The sequence below is a fragment of the Myiozetetes cayanensis genome, unplaced genomic scaffold, assembly GCF_022539395.1.
Source record: "Myiozetetes cayanensis isolate MyiCay16 unplaced genomic scaffold, myiCay2020 scf9, whole genome shotgun sequence".
In the NCBI taxonomy this organism is placed as follows: domain Eukaryota; kingdom Metazoa; phylum Chordata; class Aves; order Passeriformes; family Tyrannidae; genus Myiozetetes; species Myiozetetes cayanensis.
Genome location: NW_026088185.1, coordinates 12,772,966 through 12,796,769, shown reverse-complemented (window position 1 = coordinate 12,796,769; position 23,804 = coordinate 12,772,966). Strand labels below are relative to the sequence as shown.

Here is a 23,804-nt window from a genome sequence, read left to right as displayed (position 1 = left end):
ATCATTGTCTGCTATTAGTATTTACCCACCTATTTGTTTATGAGGGTTGATCTTAATGGAATGTGTGTCTTGCTCTCTGTTTGGGAATAGAGACATTTTACATAATCTTGTTTTACTTTTCTGCAAGCTCTGCAATTGAAATATCATTAAACTACTGAAAGGGCTGTGGCATAGGGCATCGTGCAAAGTTTAAATTTGGCTGTATTACAGTGTCTTGTAGTAAGATGCCACTTAAAAGCAACAAAAATGCTAATAAAGTAGAAGTGTTCATTATTGCTGCCTTGTGTTGTGATTACGTCAGCATTGGTAGGAAAGAGTTTAGTAATCAAAAGTGACAGACAAGTGCTAAATTCTGATATTTTATTTATTTTGATTTTCTAGGTAACTGGTGGGATGTTATAAGAGATTGCAGTAATACTGAGGTAGAACCATTTCACCTATACAGAAATACATACATGTCTTTCGCAGTAAATATTTGTGTTCTTTTAATAAGCTTTAAAAAAGGAGATGCTGGACTAAAGCAAGTGTACAAAACTGCATAACTTATACAGTTTACAAATATCTACAGTAGTATTTTGGTGTGTTTAAAAAAAAACCCACAAAAAATCAGCTGACCTACTGAACTCTCAGTATTTGTAAATATTGAACTGGTAAAGAGTAAACTAGTGTTGCTGTTTTCATGATATGTTTGTGGGGGTTTCTTAATGCGTCCTGAAATTCTTTTCAATCAGAAGAGTTCGGCAGTCTGTTCCAATTAAAGAATTTTCCATACTGGAAATGAGAAGTCAATTATGACAATTATTTTTGAGTAGTTGATTTGCATAAACTTAATTGTATTCATTCTCTTTGAAAGGCTGAAGCAGATATTTATAATACTTTGATTGATTAGCAGTGTGTTTAAGTTAGATTTGCTACTGATAAGATGCTCCTGCAGGAGTTATGTCCCAAATAAACATTTTAGAAAACAAATGCCTGTTTATTTCATTGGAGAAGAAAGACATTGCACCTTTGCTACCTCCACATGCAGTACTGTAGCGTCTCCCTTCCACACTCTGCAAAAAACTCTAGATCATGGTACTTAATTACTGGTGTGTTCCATACTGTGAAGAAATACATTTTCTTTGGGTTTTGTAATCTGTCAAAATAGTGGCTGGGTGTAGGCTAGGCAACTGCAGCTTCTCACAGGAGTCGCTCACAGGATGACAGCAGTAAGAGACTTCCCCGCTGTCAGGCGGGTGTCAGGCCTACGTAGTCTGGCTCAGATGGTCTCTTCTTCCTTGCCTTTGCCAGGCTGCATTGCGGATGTTGGCTTGCACCTGTGCCCTCCCTGCTCCGGCTTGCAGTGTGGAAACAGATCCCTGGTGTGGGTATGGTTGGGAAGGGGAGCAGTGGCAGAGGTGTCTTCTTCTCATGCCTCTGCTGCAGGGGGAGTGGAGCCGGTGGGTCTCCATCCACTGAACCTTCTTGATCAGTGAATGTAAGTGACAGTACTTTAAGCTGCAGAGCTGCCACAATCATCAAACCGCTTACAATCCTTCCATATAATTAGGCAGGAGAAGACCTGGTCATTTTACCCTCTTTTGGGCAGTGTGATTTCTGCCCCTCAGTTTGCCTGAACCCAGCCTGTGACCAGGTGTTTAACTTGTAGCCTTTTAGCTCTTGGGCAGTGTCACCCAACACCAGGGCAGGTGCTCCAGGGACCTCTCTGACAAGAGGACATTGTTGTTGCAATTGAAACTTTATTTTAACCTGAGCCCTCAGCAGGTGGGGTGGGTGCCCACTCATGCCCTGAGTCCCGTGTGGAGCGGGACCTTCAAACGCAGGACTCCCTCAGCCCTCAGGGCGCCCTCAGGGGCAGCGCCCGCCCCGTCCCTGCCCTCCCTTAGGGGCCCTTGGAAAGGAACAGTGGGGATGTGACCACCAGCCCTGGGAAGGTGGTGGGATGCACCAAGGTGAGGAGCAGCCATGCGGGGATCCAGGGAAATGGCTGAGATAGGGCCATGACGCAGTCGGTCTCTTGGGGCTGGCCGGAGGTAAGCTGCCATACCTTACAGCTGTCAGGAGCCCGAGACCTGACTTGCCTGTCAAAATCATTTTATATTATCATTTTTGCTAAGGATTCATTCGAACTCAGGGAGACTACAGAAAAGTACAGTGCTTAGAAACTGTAGTATGCAAATAGTGTCCCGTGGTAGGTGAGCCTGCAGTGGGGCAGTGCAGGGCCACACTGCTGCTCTGCTCTCTGCCCACAACCCGTGGAAAATACTCCCAGAAAGTGCATAGAAATAGGGTGCTTTTAGCATCAGTTCCTCCTGGTTTACCTTTTTGATTTTTACTGCTACATGTTTTGGGGGCTTCTGAGGCTGAGGTAGTGCTTGCATGTTTCCATTTAACAGTTCTTGCTGATTTTTTTTTTTTTTAACCAGTTACTCCTTTCCATCTTTGCAACATCCTGGGGCAGTAAGCTCAGAGTATTCCAATGTAATGCAGCATTTAATATGCTAGGGTGTGAAACCAAGGGCAAACTCAGTTTAGTTGAGGAATTCAGTTGTTTGTTCCCATCAAATCACAGCTGAGCCCCATTTATTCTGTTTTACATTGCAAATGCTCAAGTGAACTTTGTATCCTGCTACTACCTAAAGTGCTTTCAGTGCCAGGGTCCTACAAAATCTCCAGTTTCCTTTTTATTAGTAACAGCCTCTTTCTTAGAACTTAAACTTCCTCAGCAAAAGTGAGGCAGAGAAAGCAAACAGTTTGGTGGACAATGGTTGTGGAACTTAGTGAATCAGGATGGACTTCCATAATAACATGAATAGTCATTTCAGAAACAAATGAAAGACATCATAGGGTAGGGTTTTTTGTTGGTTTGGTTTGGTTTGGTTTTTTTCCCTGGTACTGAAGAAAAGTCACTGTGGTCTGTTGGTGTCCGGATCTAAGTTAGGCTTTTTGGCTGTATGTAGTTGTGGGGCATAATGATGACCTGGTGATGATGAATGCAGAGGGAACACTTGGGTAGTTACCCTGTTATGCAGGACTAAGGCACAAAGAGTTATCCTTGTTACTGGAATTAATCTTTCCTCTATGCTTTGGACAAATAAAAATCAAATTGTATGTTGTAGAAGCTAGAAGGCCATGGAAAGGAAACAGGCTCCATATGGAAAAAGAGAGCAAGTTTTCTACGTAATTATTTAAGGGGTTCTGTGTGTCTCTGAAATGTGCACTGGTAAATATGAGCTGACACATTTCTAGCAACCAAATTATAAATGAGTGGAAGACCTGAAAATGTCAGTTTCTTCCTTAGAAGCACTTCAGGATTTTTCTTTTCTTTTCCCTCTCATACATTCATTTCTTCCCTTGGGCAAATGAGTTTATTTAAACGTTTGTCTGTGTGTTTCAGTATACTGTTTTCCATAGGCTATAATTGTTGACACTTCTTGGAAGTGTCAGAGGAGATTTGATGTACTAATATTTTTATAGAAAGCGTGTGTATGCATACCTTAAAATAACACAGAGATAAAAAGTAGTAAATCGATCCTTTAAACTTGTTTCTGTGTATATCTTGACACTGCCTAACCAGTTTTTTGCATTGTGGCATTTTTCATGATTAGTGGAGAAAAATATTAGAATAATCTGAAGGAGTTCAGAAAAAGTAAAATAAATGAGCACCTTAGGATGAAAAAATATGTACAGTGATTATTAGGCACAAGAACTACGTCATGTCAGGTGATGGCATAGGAAGAATGTTGCTCTTAGCTCCTCTGGTTTTGGAGAGAGTTCTGGGGTACCAAGTGTCCTGTTGGTTGAGACCAGCATGTCTTCTACTTCATTTAGATTCATAGGGAATTAATAATTTTGTTTTGTTTTCCCAGAGCTGTTACACACTTAACAGTTTTCCTGGAATTGTAACACAATACACACCCAGCCATATGTATGTGAGTCCCTCCTTGATGAAGCTGCATGCACATTGTCTGATCACTTTGTATCAATAGGAACCAAAAGGAAGATCCTTAGGAAAGGCCAGGTTAGCTGAGGCAAAAAGTAAGCATTCTGGTGATTTTTATCATTTTCATGTCCACATTAGTGTGACCTTGGACATCAGACTTTGCAGTCTGTCACTGCTTACTCTTGACCTTCCTGTGTTTCTGAAGTGGTGGAAGAGTCAGGGACTGAGGCACAGTTTTTGGAAACAGCGTACCTGGTGTAAGCTTGCAGGAGAGAATGGGAGGAAGTGATAGATGCACGGTGGGTAGAGAAGTGCAGGCAGGTGTATGTGTACATAGCTGGACCAAGAAACTCATCCTTACAGAGGCGTAGGTTGGACAACTAGAGAGACTTCACACTCTGTCATTGTGCTGGATGTGTCTTGTCCTTGGAACGTAATTATTATGTTCTTATAAATAAAACGTGCATCTGCTCTCTTAGTACAGCTTCTGTGGTTGTGCTACCTTTGTGCAGCCTGTCAGTCAGTAGCACTAAATTTTTTTAGAATAATAACACCCTCTACCTCCAAGAATTAAATGCTGTTCTGTGTTTTTAAGCATGTTCATCTGCAAGTGTTTTGGAATAATGTAAAATGCTCACTAATGGTAGCATGCTAACTCTGAGAAATGCATGTCAGCACAGGGCAGTGTGAAGTATATACTTTAGTTATATTGAAATCATACGTCTAAACAGAAAAGTGCATGCTTTTTGGAATCTGTATGTTGGTTGTTAGCTGTTCTGAAATAACATCTTTATTTTTGTACTCAAAAGGAAGGATAAGTTTGATTTTTTTTTTTTTTTTTAAAGGAGTGAAGACTGGGAATACTTTAAATATACAAACTGTATTATCTTTTGTTTTGATAGCTGATTGCTGTTTATGACGAACAAGAAACTCACCATAAGACTGATGGCACCAATGGCAATTTGACAGACAGAAACAGCCCAGACTCTTTTGAGACGGAGGTGGCGACTCAGCTGGCGGCCTTTCAGCCCATTGGTGAGATTGAAGTGACTCCTTCTGCCCTAAAACTGGGTATGTATATCTTAGATGGTTATTTTTTTCCTTTTTTTTTCTGTGGATGTTTGTAGTCTGATTTTATGTATTTAAATGTTGTGGGTTTTTTAGCATCCCATTGTCTCCCTTGCAATTCAGTGAAGATAATTCAGCAAAGGGCCTTCAGGGGAAGCCATATGGGGAGTGTCTGAGGTTACTTGGTCTTTTGACCCGGAGAGGAGGAGACTGATGGAAGACCTCTCTGCAGTTACAACTTCCTTGTGAGGGGAAGAGGAGGGGCAGGCACTGATCTCTTCTCTGTGGTGACCAGTGACAGGAGCTGAGGCAAGGGCCTGAGGTTGTGCCAGGGGAGGTTTAGGTTGGATATTAGAAAAAGGTTCTTCCCCCAGAGGGTGGTTGGGCACTGAACAGGCTCCCCAAGGCAGTGGTCACAGCACCAAACCTGCCAGAGTTTGAGAAGCGTTTGGACAATATTCCAGACACATAGTGTGACTCAAGGGGATGATTCTGTGCAGGATCAACTGCTGTACTTTATGATCCTTGTGGGTCCCTTCCAACTCACCATATTCTGCGATTCTGTAATGATGAGAGTTGGGCTTTTGAACCACATGGACTGCAGCTGAGCATGGCAGTTTTGCACCTGAGCCTTGTATCCTGCTGTATGTTCTGCCCATCCATACAGCTGGGGTCTCTTTATTTTCTCCCTTCTTTGACTGGGTAGGTTGCTGACAGTCCTTCATTGTAATATTGTAAGAGTGCACGAGATGAAACCTGTGCAATGGATTTTCAAATAACAAAGTAATTGAAAAAAAAACCCCAGCATTTTTGTTGATGAACCTGGGTTCAATGAGTGGAAAACTGCTGTGTGCAAATACTTTTACTGATTACCTGAGCTAGAGCCGTGTTTTGGGGGTGGGAGGTGGAAAGGAGGAGATGCTGGTTGCAAGCAGTTCAGCTCTTTGCCTTTGAAGAAGTTGTATATCTGGGTCTGTTTGCCTTTCTCACTTACAAGTGAGCAGGCTGTCATTAAGAAAGGCTTCTGCTTAATTCCCTCTTACATCAGAGAGTACTACATGAACTGTTACAGCTCTGGTCCCCTGTGTTGTTTAAGTGTGCCTGGAAGGCCAGGAGTTCAAACACTGGTTTCCAATTATAAAGAGCTAGAGTCTTGTATGTTGAACACAAAGCAGTTTGAAATACTTGCTTGGATTGAAAGTAGGCTAAGCTGTCACCTAAGCACTAGATACAGAAGCTTTCAAAACCAGACTGAAGGTGAATGCTCTTACAGTTTGCCTGTAAAACAGCATTGAGGAAATGAATAATGCTCAGGAGAGCCTTCTCTGCATTCCACCAGAGCCCATCTCCCAGCTCACCCCGTATTCCTGAGTGCCGCTGGCAGCCTCCGAACGGTGTGCAGTAAAACCTCGGGGGGTAAGGATAGAAGTACTATCTCTAGTTGTGCTACTCTCACGGTCTGGTTACAACTTGAGCAATGGAATGGCCACTTGTCTATTTTTAATTATATTTTTAAAGGAAAAGGCTAATTAACAAAAGAAGCTAGCTAGAACAAAATTTCTACTGAAGCTCACTGGATGAGGCTGTGTAGCTTAACTTCTAACAGAAGACTGTGCTAATTTTTGTGCCTGATGTAGAAAATCCTGAAATTCAAGCTGCATGAGAATTTTTAGAGTAAAATTTCTGTGTTAAGGGATCACATCTGTTTTTTTCTATGTTCTAGAATAGAAGAATCTTTTTCTATGTTTAATGACATACAGGAATTTCTCATAAGTAAAAATCTTGAGACAAGGCATTATTGACGTGTGTATTTGGCTGTGGTTTTGGTAAGCATGAGGTGTGGAAAAGTTTGTAGCTCTAGGTTTGATGATTGAGAGGTTTGCCACTTCCATTTATTGCGTATTTTTAAGTAACACTGTTATCACATTTTAGCACGTTTCAGAAAGTAGAGATTGTTCTCCAAATACCTCTGAGTACTATTAAAAAAAAAAAAAAAGGTGGTTTGTCTAGCATACTGTTGAACATAAGTGGAGGGTTGAAGAGAAGAGTACTTCAGCCTCACACAATTTTATGTAAAGCAGTTAAGTGCTCAAGGTCTTGAGCTCACCAGTAAGCTACCACATAGTTAATTTCATAGCATTTATAAAATCCTTCTACTATAGAGCATAAAGGCAGCAAACTATAACATGAGAAGGGTTCTATTTTGTTTTCAGTGCAATACTAACATATATTTGAAGTTAGAATGGGTGCTTGCTTCCTAAAAAAAGGAGGACATAAATGTAATGTGTTTGTCTCATCAGTTTTGTTTCAGATTGGTTTATTTTAAAAGGTAAACCTAAAATTTACTACTTTTTAGTCCCATATCTCAGTTTGTACTGGGAAATGTAATTGTTTTCTCTTCTAGATTTTACATCATGGTTTACAGTTCTGTGAACTTAATTTTTGCCTTTAGACCTTAAATTATGTCCCTATTTCCATTAGAGGCAAATTGAAAAGTAAATGAAGAAATAGAAGGACAATTTGGTTGCATCAATATCATTGATGCATGAACCACAGTAGTCTGGCTTCCTATCTAATTATTGAATTGACTCCCACTTGCTAGCAGAAATAAATAATATTAATTTATAAAGCCGTTGTTATTTTGGGAACAAGGATGTGATTGAATATATATGCAGTAAGTAAGTGTTGCTTTCCATGGTAGAGCTGTGCTTCAAGAACTGTCATGTGCTTACCTTTCGGAGTGTTTTTCCCAAATGCCTTTCGGTAAGCAATGCAGGGGATCCGTTGTTATAGGAATTGTCAGATTGCGGAGCAATTTGCCTGTTAAATTCTGTTGGATGTTTTGTAGTTAGTGAAACCAGATCCAGAGTTTTATATAGATACAGTGTTCAGTGCTCTGCTTGGAGAATACGTAGTGCTTGATGCTTAATAAGCACCTAAAACTAAACACTGTTGACAGGCATGAGGGAATTGGCACCAGTTTTAGAAAAGGCACTTGAGGTACTGCCTTGAAACTTTTTTATTTTTTATGAATTGTGTATTTGCTCTGGTTAAGTTAAAGCCTTTAGTGGCTAGATAGAGATGGAGATTTTTTTTTCCTATTAGATTGTTACTTATTTGTTGTTGATTTTTTTTTGTTTGGTTTGGTTTGGTTGTGTGTTTTTCCTGGTTGATACTTAACAATACTGATCAACTTGACTGTCTGAAATCATGGATTTTCTATGGTGTAGTTGGCTACCCTTTATTTCTCCCATGCATTATCACGTATGAGTTGGAAAGTGAGCCAGATTAAAAGCAATTTTATGTTTGATTCAAAGCTGAAATAACCTTGTATTTTACATTGCTTCCACATACTGGCAAAAAAAAAAAAGTTTATTTTACTTACTATCAAATTACTGTCTCAATACATAGTATATATCTCAGTTCAGGGAATTATTCAGCCATTTGTTTTGTTTTCCTTGAAATGAACACTTCTCTGCTTTTAAAGCTAACTCTGTTCTTGAACAGGTGAAACTTTGTGTTCTTATATTTAATTTAAGAAAAAAATCTTAAGACTTCTGCTGTTCATGAACACTGTCTCCACTATGTCCCTAACATAAGGTGAGGTGCAAACATTTGAGTGCCTCCCTCCTTCCCCCCACATAGCTCGATTATCAGGTCCTGTTGCTGACAGTGTCTTTTAATACTGAAAATCTCGGTGTATGTGTTTCAGTTGACAATGAAATAAATACAGTCCTGCTGTAAATAAAAATCCCAATTTGACAGAATATGTGATTGGGTAAAGAAAATGTTTCATGCTACAATACAAAGGGTAATAAATCACCTGTTAATATATATTACAAAATTTAGAGAATCACACAACCGTTTAACATGTCCAGGCAGCTGTTTGAAACAGTAAAGAAATTGATCTACTGATTTTGATATTTGTGTGGATGAGAACACTGAGACACAGTTGCTAAGTTGGCAGCAGAGCTTGTCTTGTATTACTGTTTCTTGTGAGCAGGATTTCCCAGAGTACACTAATGATGTGGCCATGACAACAGTTTCTAAAGAATGGTACAGGCAACTAAATGCTGAAAAAGATAATTTACATTAAAAAGAATTGAATAGAAGTAAACTTCAACATCTTTAACCCCAAATCCTGTTGGGGTTCTTCATTGCCATTTTTTGCCATGTTTCTTAATTATAAAACTGTGCAAAGACAAAACCTTGCAGTGAGCAGTGAAATCACAGTATGCTGAATACTTTGTAGTATGACTTCAGCCCATGTGATTGTAAGGTAACCTGCACCCCAGTGAAAGACTTTATGGCCCTCATAAACCCTCTTGTCATTTTCTGTGCACCCGTAAGCGTGCCAATGGCCCTTCTGTTTTCCTTTTGCACCTAATGCTTTGCTGTTATTTTGTAGTGGTTTTCCCCACGTGGCAGGTCCTGGAACAGGAAAGGGGGAGTTGTTTTCATTAACTCAATTTGTTTTTTTCCTTTTCCGTCCATATGGGCAGGAAGGAGAGCACTAATTTATTTACAGAGAATCCGTCTTATAGACAAGTCACTTGGAGCTGGGAATGCCTTCGTGACTGGCTCAGTGTTTCATTTGCTTCATTTGGGAGATGATGGTTGAGTGCACACAAACTTAGCTGTTGCTTTTTTCTTGGTCGTCTCCTTGGTGTTAAGTAGTCAGGATTTTACCTGGAAAAAGGCAGTATTCAGTGATCCTTGTTCTGAATACTAAGGTAGGGGGAAAAGTGAGGTATATGTAGGTATCTGTCATTTTTTTTTGTTTGTTGTTTTATTTATTCTTTTTCCATTTCTGTGGGAATTGGTTTAAAGAATCCTGAGGCTTTCTGCATACAAGGAAGCAGATATAATTAGGTTACTTTGCTGACTATTACAATAAAATTAGGTTCTTAATGAATTTATGCCTTTACTAGTGCTCATTTATAGTTTAGGTTAGATAAAGAAATAATTGCTTATAACATTTACTGAGAGCAAGTTAAAAAAATTCTCTTGTAAGTGACAGGAGTTTAGCTCCTCCCTTTGGAAGCTTTCACTACTAAGTAGGGCAAGTGTCCTGTTTTTTCCATTGGAAGGTCTTACTCTGGTATTTCAAATTTTGAATGCCTTGGTTTTATAGCAAATGTCTGAGAAGATTTTCTTCCTTTATGTGTACACCTGCTCCCATCTGATCATTGTTCTAGGCAATTGGAAGACTTCGGTGTAAATAATGGTTGGAATAGCTGATTCTGGTCTCTCTCCTAAAATAAGCTTACATGGCAATAGTAGTTGGAGTTCAAGCTACATTGAGGCACTTGTGCTTTTGAGCAGTCAGTTCTTGGTTCTGGACACCTTACTCAGTGTCTTTGCTGTGGGCATTTGTTTCCTGAAAACTGATTGTTGGGAATCCTTCAACCCTCAGAAGGTCTGGGTAGTACAGGATAACAAGAATGCCAACCCAGAAAGTTTTGATTTTCCATTTTGATTCAGTTGTTCTGGCCATGTCTTCTCAACATTTAACTATCCACTGTTATAGTAGAGAATATACTCAATTAGCTTAATGTACTCCTGTGGGTTTGGGCTTGCTCTGGCTTAAACTGTGCTTCGTGGGATTGTTTAAAATACTTACTTTGAATGGCCCTTTGTATTTGGGTGGCTAAGTCAGTCAACAGGGGTGCTTCAATTGGCAGTGTCTTAGTTTGAAGTCCAAGGGACTTGAAGGGAAGGTTTCTTCCAGGAGTTTTTGGCAGTTTCTCCCTTGATAGGTCTGACAGGGCTTAAATTGTTGCCCCCAGGGTATGGATGTTGTCCATTTCTGTGTAACTTCAGAGCTCAGAAAGAATTTCTTCTCTTTCTCATCCTCTTTGAAGTGTAAGCATTGTAAGTAGGCTTGGGGGCATTTTAAACAGCATGTATTTGATTAGTTCTTTTTCAAGTTGGTGTTGAGATACTCTGGTTATACAGACTGTTTTTAAATACAGAGGAAATCACCTGATTGTGTCTTTTAAGATTTATGAAAACATACAATGTGAAACTATTAATTTGATAAACAAAATGTTACTAATGCCTCGTACACAGTATACATGCTGTGTCAGAGTAAGTAGGACAGACACTTCTTACATGAAAGCTATTCTTTTCATCTTGATCTTGCAATGTCAGTTCATTGGCTGAGCATTCTGATGTTTGTCAGTACATGGGAGTGTACTACATGCATATAACAATTCTCTCCTGCACGGCTGCAGAAAAACTAACATTTTCAAATTGGTAAGTTTCAAAAGAAAGGCATTATAGAAGCACATGCTGCCTTCTGTGATTTGAGGGACTACTGCTTATTTCCTCAAGGAAGTACAGCTGTTCTCTTTCACTGCCCTGGAAGGCTGCTCTCACAGTAGTGATATCAAACGTTGCCCTGTGCTGTTTGCCACAGGTGTTGTGAGGATGACACCATACTTGATAGATTCTTCTCCTCTGCAGCATTCAGTGTAATCTGCTTTAAAAGAATTGTGATGATCAATTCAAGTCTGCTTGCATCTCTAAAACAAATGGTTTCTGTTCTCATGCAAGCTAAAGGTTTGAAGATAACTTTTCATTTCAGTCAGAGTGAAAGCTTGGTATATTTTGACCTCATGACTTAAGTTTGGTCTTACTTAGTTGTCCTTGATTCATGGAAATGAGCTTTGCTTTATCTTTGTATTGCAGCAAAAGAATACAGTAATACTTTCTGTAAAGATACCTATAACATTTCCATGTGTTTCTGTTTTTGGGCTGCCTGTTTACAGAACAAGCCAGTCTTTCCTTCCTTTCACTGCACCCAGGAATTTAATACTAGTATAGGTAATAAATTTATGTGCAGAGTTGGTTACCAAAGAATCCCTTTTCTTTTTAATAGCCCTTCTGTCTCTGATTTCCCTAAAGATTATTTCTCATCAATTATTCCCCCCGTCTCTATTCCCTTTGCACTTGCTTTAATATGCCTTACTTTGGAGTAAGAGGGGAATCCCCATGAAAATATGTTAAGTAGAGAGAAAATATTTTTGCATCACAAGTTACAGACTTTTCTGCAGCAGCTCTCTAGCTGAGATGTTAATTTCCAGCCTTTTATTGCCTCAGGGAAGGTTTTGGGGGAGGTAATGAATGGGACTTAAAATGATGGAAGAAATTCTATTACAAAAGTCAAGAGGTGCTTTTTGACACACTTTATTTGATGGCAGTGTTCTTCCTCAGATTTGTCTATTTACTAATTCTATGTTGCTGTTTCTGTGAGTATTTGTATATAGTTCTGATGTGTAGCTAGTTTCAGAGGTAGATCTCTTAAAAAGGAACAGACCAACCCACTTGGTAAGCTAAATATTTGCAGCTGAAGGCTTTGAATAGCTGGAGTATAATATGACACAGGAAAGCTGCAGTGCCACCTCTGTCAGTACACTCTGGTGCTGGGGAAGATAGAGGAGAGTGTGTGTTTATAATTCCCTTCAGTACTCTGTGGTGTATTGGCTCTGAGGCAAAGTGTGTATTTCAGGTGGCAAATGAGCCTGCGAAGCCTGGCTGATTCATAGTTTGAAATTTTTTATGTTAAAAGAACTAAGACTTCAACTAAAGGTCTTGAGGTAGTAGATCACCTTTTTTTCCTTAAAAAACCAAAATAATACAGTTTTAATGCTTTTTCTCTAGGTGGTTTATTCACTAATGATTGTTTACTGTTGTCTTCTATATGAACATGTTCCCATATGCAGATGTCATCATTAAAGAAGTTACAAGTAATTGTTGAGTCTATTCAATCAGTTTGCCCATTGCCATGTAGTTCTTTCTCATTACTTTCTATTGAATTTACCCTTTCAAGAGCCTTAGTTAACAGTTCATTTTTTGTCCCTCTTCTTTTAAGTGCCACTTCAGATTATGATTGTTTCTCACAACAGATATCTAGAATATCAGCCAATTAAAATGTGGAGCTGTGGTATTTACTACACCTGAACATAGTTGCAAAAAAGATGCACCTCCCTACCAATATGTTGCACAATTTTCCCATAGACCCCTGGCTGTTGATTTATGTTTTTCTGTCTTCTTAAATCATTACTTCATTAGAGTGAGGTCTGTTTACTGTAGACATTAAGAAAAGAAGGATGCAGTATTAGGAAAGATAAATCCTGCAGAGTATTTTTATAATTTCTTCTTAACCCTCCCACCAAAAGGAACAGGTAACCCTCTGTGATTGAGTCCTTTTAAACTTTCCTGTAGAAATAATAATCTTACAATTTTAAGTATTAAGACAGATCAGTAGGGAATGATTATTGAATTTCCTCACCATGAAAAAACTAGAGTATCAAACAAAACTATTGTTCAACAGATTACAAAGCAAAACAACCCTAAACTGATTTTTTCATGGAGCATTCAACTAAACTGTGTAATTCAGTGTAACGTGCCAAAAATCAATGAATTATAATAGGATGAGACAAATTCACAGGAGGTGCTCACCAATGTCTGGAAATATGTCCAGATGACACACAGATTTGGAAATATTTCAAGTGTTGTTTTTTGCAAGCTGGTAGGATACAACACTGTTATTCTTTCATCCCAGTCTTTGCACTGTTGGGTGCAGGATATTGGGTGAGGTGGATCCACTAGTTGTTCTTACATTTTTATTCCTTGAAACCTTACAGAAAACTTCAAGATCAGGAGGTTTCACTATTTCATCTAAATGTCCTTTAAAATCATTAGGAGGAAGTTTGAAATTTGAGACTAAAACTAGTTTACCATGACCGAAATAGAAGATAATAACAGTAACACATCTCTTGTTAAGGAAAGGAAAAACAGAAAACGTTCTTAATTTAAATCGTATATATAAAACACAGGTAATATTTAAATACTACAAAAATATACAAATACTGTAATTTGTGATTGTCCTTTAAAATATCATTAAAATATTAAAAAAATTATATTGCTACTCTACAACTAGCAATAAAATGCTGCCAAAGTGATATTCAAGCTGTACAGTTTAGCTGCCAAAGTTTTAAAGAAAATTAAATCGTTGAACCGTGGAAAAGTGACTGCATAAGCACCTGTAACTGATGTTAGCTGAAGTGCTAAACCAGCTTTTGGCAGCGTGGCCTCTTTTGCAGGTGCACAGAATATTTTCTTTGTGTCAGTTTATTCAACTAGTACAGTTCATTAAGTATTTCATTTGAAGTTGAGAAATGGACTGGGAATTGAAATAGAAGAAATACTTATTTTCACCTTTCAATCTGTGAATAAAAATGAGGTGCGAGAGTCTGAGATCTATTAGTTTTAAAATCTTATAGGATATATTACCCTAAAATGATGTATTTAAATTCAGTAACTACAGGTAATATGTGCTTAAAAAACCCAGTCTGTTTAATAAGATGAATCCTTTTTGCTGTGTCTGTGTTTGTGTGTGTGTGCACCCGTGCGTAGGGAAATTCTAGTGTAAGGCAATTTTTTCCCTCCAAATAATAATTAAAACCCAAAATGTTTGAAGTGACTGTAACTTTTAATCTTGTGTCTGAAGCTGTGAATTGGAGGATGTACATCAGTCAGTTGATGCAAAACAGCTGTGTGATTCATAAAGATGCTTCACTTGTATAAGAGAAAGAGAAATCCTGGCCCATAGTGGAAAATGCTGCTTGTATTTTGTAATAACCAGTGTATTTTCACAGAACTCTGATCAGTCTGCCCAGCAAGGGAAGGAGTTGCACACTTTGCTTGAGCTTGAGTTGGGGGGAAAAAAATCACAACTCCCTGTTGTGAGCTGTTTGATCCTTATGCCTGGAGGATTCTGCTGCAGCTCCTTCCCCTCTGCTCAGTCTCTCCCATGTAGCTGGAGCCAGGACCCTTTGGAGCAGAGTCCTGCTGCTCCCAGGACTCCAGAAAGTCTACACGCTCCCCGTCTGTCTGATGAGGAGCTGAAAATAGGGGCACTGTGTTGATAGGGAAGATCCTGAAGTTGCTCATGTCTGGCATGGGTTGTGTCCTTAAGTGCACAAAGAGAATATCTGGTTAAGATCCAAACTCAAGCCCTGTCCTTCAGCTGGAAACTTTTTTGAGAAGAATTTTGAAATGGGAGGAAAGTATTAGCATTATTTGTATGTATTATGTAGATGAATACGTGTCTTAGTGCCTTAAGAGGAAAAGCAGTTAACTTCTTGTCACAGGAATGTGGATTTTGATCCTGAAAATGGGATCTAGATAAACTTTATTACTGAAATAATGTATGCAGGTGATTCTTGCTTGTCTGTCTTTGAAACTGCAAAAGCTGTAAACATTCCATAGTTTTTTCATCTGGCCCTGTTTCTGACAACATCCAGACCAAAGAAATTTCATTCTGGTCATAAAAACTGTGAGAACAGTTCTTGATATCATATCTGAAATCTGACTTAATATTTTATAGCACATGCAACCAGAGAAAGTAATTATTTTGAGATACCTGACACTGAAGAACACTACCCCAAAACAATACCTGTTTAAAACCATTACTGAGTTTTACTTGTAGGCCATTGCTTTAATTTTAGTTTGTAAGAAAAATTACACCTCATTTAGAGTGGTAGGGGAGTACTTTATTCTGCACTGGGTTGATATGTAAAAGGCAGTCCTTGTTGGAAATGGATTTTCATCTGTTTGTAGATTTAAGTCAATTGTCTTAACTGTTACATCATCCTAGTTCATTAGTCTAATCTTGTATCCATGGGAATTTAAAAAGTGCAGTGTGCACTTTGGGAAGAACAGATAGCTTTAGATTTGAATTTGTATTGATAGGTGCTATTATGAGCAATTTGAGTTGGCTTTAAACATAGAAGTCACATCGTCAGAGCGTTACATATTTCAGAAATAAAAGAAGCTGTACAGTCCTATCACAGGGTAGAACATACAAGCTCGTGTCAGCTACCTTTGAAGTACATGGCAGAACCATTACATGGTGCCTCAGGTGGTGTTAAGCAATAAATCTGAAGGTGACCAAATTTACCCACACTGATTGCTTAGTGCTCTCAAAAAGCACTGAATGGAAGAATTGCCTGTATACCTGTTAACGTGAAAATTCTCAGATAAAAAGAAGAAAAATAGGCATAAATTAATGATTCTTTATGTATTTAAATATAAATTAATATCTTGCTTGTAATTTTGTCTCCAGTACCTGCCTGTTTCAAAACAGAACCAGTTTAAAAGTAATTTTTACTTCTCGGTTTACATGGTGGTTGTTCATTTGGTATCTGTTCAGAGCTCTTCCAGCCAAAAACTGTCTACACTGAAGTGCAATTTCACATTTGTGTGTGTATGCATATAGTATTTCTGGTGTTTTGTTTCAACTCTGGCTTGATGTGTTGTTATGATTTACTCAAAAGGAGTTATGAAAAGGTATTTGGAGGCATCTGCAGGTAAGAAAATAATCTGTTTCTCTGCCCAGGCAGGTGTAATTTGGAAGCAGGCAGCAGGGTGATTGTCATTGGTATGGCCTTCAGCAGCTGACAGGTTGATACACACTTGATGGACAGCTCCTTTCCCATCATAGTCAGCATGTTTATATTCAACAGCAGAATTTAAAATTATGACTTTAACTGTGTAGGTGATTTTCTGGAAATCTCTTCTACCCACTTACGGAATCCTGTCCAAGTGTGTCTTTTGTTCTCCTCCCAAACAGTTCTTCCCTGTTCCCTGGAAAAACAAATAAACCAATCTTCTAATATGTTAGTTGTCACTGATGCAATATAACACCAATACGCATCTGCTGGTGCTTCCTGTGTTGCTTGGTTTGTCAGCTTACCTAAAATCATCTGAGAGTGTTTGCATCCAAAGCAATGCTAAAATCGATTTTCAGTGTGTAACTTGACTGCATTATAGATAGCTCAGCCTACCAAAAATGCTCCTGGGTGATAAACGCTTGTTGTCTTCAGCATTTTTCTGTATTTGTCCCAGTAACAGCAGCCTACATCCTAAATCTCAAGGAATAAAAGGATTTCAGGCCGGGGGTAAACTGCGCTTTCCTGAGCTGAGACTTTAGAACAAATGAGCAAAATTAAGGAAGGATAGGAATAATCTTTTTTTGTCATATTGGTCACCCTGAGCAGTACTCAGCTGTCTAAATTTAGGCCTTAAATTTGATGCCAGAACTCAGAGCCTAGAAACCCTGTAGAGCTTAGGGGGACCTCAGCAGGGACAACTGGAGCACCAAAGTTCCCCATGACCATGTTCAGATCCCGAGCTCCAGACCTTGCATTGTTTACCTGCGGTTGTACAATGTTCTTAAAACCTTCAATTCTGGTTAGTTCAGGCTCCTCCTAACATCAGATGATGATTTTGAACTGCCAAAGGGCTCAAGTGAGGCAGAGCACACTCCTGTGCAAGGTATGTTAATGCCTGTGTACAGCTTTTTTAGGGACATTTCAAAAACAAGCAAAACAAACTAAGACAATAGGATTACATCTGGTATGGAGATGTTTCTTTTGCCATTGTGTTGATGCAAGTTTTTAATTGTGTACAAATTGCAGAACTTCTCTCCTCTGTTTTGTTTTGGGTTTTTTCCCCCCTAATGCAACCAATTTAAATCTAAGTGTGGTTTCTACCATATGCTTGTTTCAACCATATTTGCAGTTAAAAAAAAATATTTCCAAAACATAAGAGTTCAGGGAAAATACACTGTTAACCGTGAATCTGTGTAGATACTAATTTTTGAGGGTGATGCTAGCAAAAGGAAAAGATTGATCTGCAGTTGAAACTAAGTGATAGAGTTTACCTTAAGTAAGGAAAACTGCAGGGCTTCATCTCATCAGCTTTGTCAAAGAGTATGTATTGTGCATAAGGCTGACACATCCACGTGTGCTTAGAAGGTGCTGTGATACCATAATAAAAGGTACATGGCACAGATTTTGAAAGAAGGGGAAGCACACCCTGAAGTGATTGAGGTAAAAAGCTGCCATCATGAGAAAAATTTTAGTCTTGGACATGTGTTTGAATTTTTTTGTCTGTAAACTCGTAATGCAATGCTGCAAAACAAGGATGACTATTTTTTTAAACAGAGTTCCTAAGTTTAGCATACAAAGTGCTGCTCTGGACAAAATAGTAGTGTTTGTAAAAAAATGTGTTTCTATGAGCAACTTGGTATGCAGGAAGGAGTTTCTCTGTGTCTCATCATTCAGAGGAAGATGAATTTTGTGTTTGAGCTTACACTGGTTGTTATAAATGTTCAGCACAAGTGCAAAGCGTGAGTAGAATAACATGGAAACACACCATGACAAAAGGGAAGAAGTAAGGAAAAAGGCAACGGTCTGTTTCCTGACAGAATCTCTTAAGAAAATGTGTATAATTGTCTATAGCATGTCTGCAATAAATAGTATTGGTGATGGGTTTTCTTTACATTTTATTCACATCTAAGGAAGATGGTGATGAACAAATTCAAGATATGTCTGTATAGTGGATGTGGTTCAGCTCCTGAGTCAGGCTGAGTCCTGGGCAGTGGGATTTGGGAAGGTTTCTCTCTGGAGTGCAAGGGAGCAGGCTTGCATTCAAGAGACCTGAGTATGCAGTACAGAGGAGGCAGGGAAAGGCTGGAAAAAGAAAGGAGCCCATGGGAGAAGCGCAGGCTGGAATGCTGTTCCTATGGCAGGGAGCAGCCTGAGCAGCAGAGGAGATGAGGGGAGATGGAGGAGAGTGTGTCAGCTCAGGGAGCTGCTGAGAATTGCTGTCTCGTGACAGGTAAGGGACTCTCCCTGCCAAGGAGGAATGTACCACTTCTTCTCAAATCTGTAATCCGATCTTCCTGTTTGATATGTGTTTTCTCCTATCAGAGAGACTACCTTGGTTCAATTTATTATTGTCTAATAAAAGATTGGGTTTGTGCTTTTGTGGTGTGTGCATGTAAAACAATAAGGGCCAGATGGACTGGTTTGTATAATTTTAGCTAAAGACTACAGCTGACTTGTTCCCAGAGATGTTGTGATGTGTGGTATTTCTGTACAAGAAATTGTTAGATGTCTGTAAATGCATATTACAAAACATGAAGAAAATAGACTTTGGTTTTCTTTTCAAGAAGAAAATGATGTGTAGGACCCTAAAATTTGCAGCATATTGGGAGAAAAGAGAAAGCATTATAGACAATAGCCAAAAAATCCAGTTGTTTTTGTGCAAGTAGGGAAGCATTCCAGATGAGCGCCATAAATTTCATAGTCTCATGGCAATAAGCAAAAACTTGCAAGAATAAAAAGAGAGCAAATAGCTGCAGGGCCATCTTCCCAAACTGTAAGACAGTATTCTTTATAATCCTGCTGCTCCTGCAGACTTTAGTTTCAAAGTTTAGACAGCTGTAAATTGAAAATTGAAGATGCAGTTTCTCTGGAAAACAGTGACAGAAAGCAAGTAAAAGGAGATCCCAGGACTGAGGATGGAGAATGGAGTAAAATCAGCGTCTTGCAACAGTCAACACAGAGAGCGGAGAGAAGTGCTGAAGTGGTGTGAGACAGGAGACATCTTCTTTCACCTGCTGGGGCTACTGGGAGGCCCTGGAACACATGGGGGTCCTGTCTCCCAGCAGTCACGGTGATAGGTCCTTCATCCTTTTCTCAGCCAGAGGAATGGGAAAGAAATGAGCAGTTGGTTGTAGAAGACAGCTCAGGAAAAAGGCAAAATCTAATTTCAAAGTATTGGCTTTGGGAGGAGGAGGGAGCTTGATATAAGTGATTTTTGTTTTGGATGGGGTCACTTGTCCCCCTCTCTTCCATCTTTGGCCTCTTCAGTTGACTGTGGGGAATTTATTGTACCCCTTTGAGTTTCTGTGTGCATTTCTCATTGTGGAAAAGGGAGGACAGAAACGAGGAAAGGGGCTGGAATGGTGGCCTTGAAGAGTATAAGGAACAGTGTGGCCATTGAGTTGTGTAAGTTTTACAAATAAAAGTACCAATGCAGAGGGTTTTTCAGGTAGTTTAGCAAGAGCACTTCTCTGTACTTTTCGTGTTTATGTCAAGAGGAGCTGGAGACTAAATTATATTGAATCACACAAAAATGTCTCAGCATCTGTTTTCAAACTGTTGTATTGAGGAGAAACTAAAAACTGGCTACAGGCCACCAGAAACATTTTGGTCATATACAGAAAAATTTATTTTAATGAATAAGCGCTTATCTTAAAGAACAGAGTAACTTAAAAATTCAATGCTTCTTGGGTTTAGCCTTTATATACCTTCTTATCAAGTATGCCTAGAGAGGAAACAAATTTCTCTAAAGTTTCATGGGAAGAACAGGATTATTTGAGTGGAGAGATTTGGTTCATTTTGACATGCTGACACATTTAGAAAATCACACAAGAGTAATGTTTGGTGATGAAACCCTTTATTCAAAACCTCCTTGTAAAAACACACATAGCTCTTGGTGCAAAGATGGTAATCACTTGGCACAAAAAACAATATTCACTTTCTGATTTTTAAACATTCCCTCAATACCAGGACACAAATTTAAGCCTCACTTTTGCTTTTCTTACTGATTTCCTGCAGAAGTAAGCACAGAAGGGATTACCTGCATATAAAAACTGTTACTCACTATAAGGAAGAGTAAGGTCATTGGATTCTCTGGTTGTTCCTCAACATCAGGTGCTGATATTTATTCCAACTGTAATGACAAAGATGTGCTGAAAGTGAATGTGGTACAGTCACTCCAGCTTTGTTAGCATCTAATGAGGAAACTGTTGCATGTTCAAAATCCTTTTATAGATCTAGTAATTATGGCTGTCATCAGCCCCAGCCACTGTAATTAGTATTATAACTGACAGCTATAATCTTAATTTCACTCACTTGAAACATTTGAAGAATTACTGTCTTAGACCAATGTTCTATAATATTTTTTTTTAGTTTTGCCTATAAATTAATTACTTTGGAAAGGCTTGTAGGAAAAAAGAAGTGGTTTTTTTAAATTTTCTTTAGGAATATGAGAAAGGAACTTTTCACATTATCCAAAATACGTTTTCCCTCTCGGCCCACCCGGAAGTTTTGCAAAGGGTGTTCTGTAGTGTACTCTGTTAACCGGACGGCTGTGTTGCTAGAAGCTGCTGACTGGTCTTTGAGGTTATTCCCAGAAAGCACAGCAATAGACCTGAATAGTTGGTGAGTCTAACTGAAGATGCCTACAGGTGGAAGTTGTTTAGTCCCTATAACTTTTCTCAAACCACTGCAACTGCCCATGTCTGTTCCCTGGCAGTCCTGGCAGCCAGTAGTGGGAGACAGATCTGCTGTGAATGAAACTTCTTCCCCCTCTTTATATCTGTATTTAGGCCATTTCTGCAGAGCCAGCCCAAGGTGTGTTAAATACTAAATGAAGTTACTGTAGGGAGTTATCCTTCAGCTGCCTCTTGTGCCTGCTCTGTCATTTATATGCCTCAGGCTGGGGCAGCACAGAGGTGTAGTGGTGATGATGGACTATTGCATCTTGTGCGCTTATGGAGATAGAATTTATGACTATGTATATGCTCATGCCATAGTCAGTGACCTTCTGTACAGGTTAAGTGTGGGCTTGTGTAATTGGTGTGTGGAAGACAAAGCAGTTGCTCATTACAGCCCTTGGACATACACCAGGAGAAACCAAGGAAGAGTTGAAGATGAGATTGTGACATCCCAATTGGGTGGATTAATGCAGAATAGCACAATGAGAGCTGTCCTTAGTGGGGAGTGAAAGTCTTTAGTCCATGTTCTGGTTGAGTAACCACTACCAGTTGTAAGGACCAACAACAGTAGCTAGTTCTTCCTGTGTTCACAGTTATTCCTCAGACCAACCATATGATTTCCCTGGTAGAAGTTGATGGTACATGTGGTCACCGATACGTGCAATTACTCATGAGCTTCTCTGAGAAGGTGCCTTTTTCTCCTGTTTGTCAGCAGTTTTAGAAAGTCTGTATAACAGCGCTTAAAAGCGTTATCATTTCTCTAGCTTAGTAAATACTAAATGGCACAACCCTATCAAATCTAGCCATTTAACAGGTGGATATTACCACAGACAAACTTATATTTAAGTGTTGCACACATCTCTAATTTAAACCACAAGAAGCTTTCCCTTGTGCTTATTTAGCATCCTTGAACCATTGCATTTTATTTTGTCTCGTAGGAACGCCGCTTCTAGTGCGAAGGAGCAGTGATCCAGCTTTGGGTGCACCTGCTGATTTCCCGAGTGCTTCTCATCCCAGTGACCACAGCCTCAAGCATGTCGTGGCAGTAGGTGTCATGTAACTCACCTTTTTCTTAAGACCTACAAGCTTTTTTTACCTGTTAGTATATAGTAGTTTTATAAGCTGAATTTGGATCAATAACAAAATGCATCATATCTGTTTTCTGTAAAGGAGGTAATTTCCTCTGGAAAAAAATCATTATTTCACATGGTACAATCAGTTAGCAGTGATTCTGCTAGTCTCTAAAGAGATTTACATAAAACTGAATGGGGACATAAGGCCCTGGAAGATGAATTGAACTTTTAGGAATTTTTTTATTTGTTCAGGATTGTATTGTCCAGTTTGCTGTTGCATCTTTGTTCTTGCACCCTTTTTCTCATGGCATTTCTGTCATCTTTGATATCCAGGCTTTTCTTCATCTCACTTTCCTGTTTTAACACCTGACTCTTCCCTTTTGAAGACAAATTTGTTTATTTCAATATAGTTACTACTAAATATTATTGCAAAGCCATAATTAGTGAGGAGGTGGTAATTCTTAACTAGATGTTTTTACAGGCTGTCTTCAGTCTTCTAAAAGTGATGCTGTCTTGGTCACATTTAGGCCACATGTTTCACTTTGTAGTTTTAAGATGTAAAGCTTTCTGTTTGTGTGTGGAAAAGGTGTTCTACATTACTTATAAAAAGATGAAATTCTTAAGAGCTTCTGAATGACAGCTGGGACATATAAGTGTATCAGGCAGAATAGAGCTATTTTTTGGTGTTTACCTAGAAAACTCTGGTGAGTCTACTGCTCTACTTAAGCCCACATAAATGCTGGCTTAAATGAATGGTGCTGCTTTCATTTGCTTGTGAAATTTATGTTTTTCCCCTTTAGCTTCTCTATACAGTGTTGTAGTTGACTCCCTGTGCCCAGCTGTGCAAAGCAATCTGTCACTGTTTTGTTTCAAAACAAAACCAAAAAGACTCAGAACCCCCCAGTCTCTTCATTTGGTGCAAGAGGGATATTTCAGCATAGATCACAACTAGTTTATAGCAGGGTGCCACAAATGGCTGTATCGGCACATTAGGGAGTAGGAGGAGAGAACTGGAGCTCAGGGATATGTGCTGGAGGTGGGAACCTTTCAGCTGAAGGTATATGAAAGACAATATTTCCAGTTAAGTTCATGTGAACAAAGGCAATAAATACAAAAATAAATACAAAGTCAGTTGACTTGCACATTAATGATGTTATGTGGGTCTGTCTAACATTGTGATTCTGAAGGCCAACACAGGATTTTAGTTGGCTGTTCATTGCTTCTCTTTGCATGGCCAAATGCACGTGCACCTACATTTTTTGCATGCACTTCCTTTTACAATGGCTTGTGTTATTTGCTAAGTGGTGCAATTTTAATAGTCCTAGTGACTCTCCAGTACATTATGATGTTAAAGGGGGCTGAACTTTGTCAAAGTCCTGCATCATTTGTCAGATTTGTTTGAGCTGAGAGGTTTTTCATGATGTTTACTGCAAGCATTTACATATTAATGAAATACTGACTTAGTCTGATAAATGGAAGTACAAAGAATACTTGGTTAACAGTGCAGATCATACATGCTTTACAAAGTTGAGAAATGTGTAGTATTTCAGTATGTGATACTGTGGTATTTTATAACCAT

General features: G+C 39.0%; 1 protein-coding gene across 5 annotated transcripts in view; it reads left to right on the top strand.

The window, feature by feature from the left end:
* PARD3B (par-3 family cell polarity regulator beta) overlaps positions 1-23,804 on the top strand; it is a 402,616-nt gene that overhangs the window by 112,359 nt on the left and 266,453 nt on the right. For 4 of the 5 annotated variants that reach the window (XM_050340097.1, XM_050340096.1, XM_050340094.1 and 1 more), the window contains exons 3-4: positions 4,846-5,014; positions 22,091-22,197. In XM_050340097.1, the coding sequence (XP_050196054.1) occupies positions 4,846-5,014; positions 22,091-22,197 (276 nt within the window). Of the gene's footprint in view, positions 1-4,845; positions 5,015-22,090; positions 22,198-23,804 lie in introns of those variants that run through there. The other variant, XM_050340098.1, reaches the window with a different exon arrangement.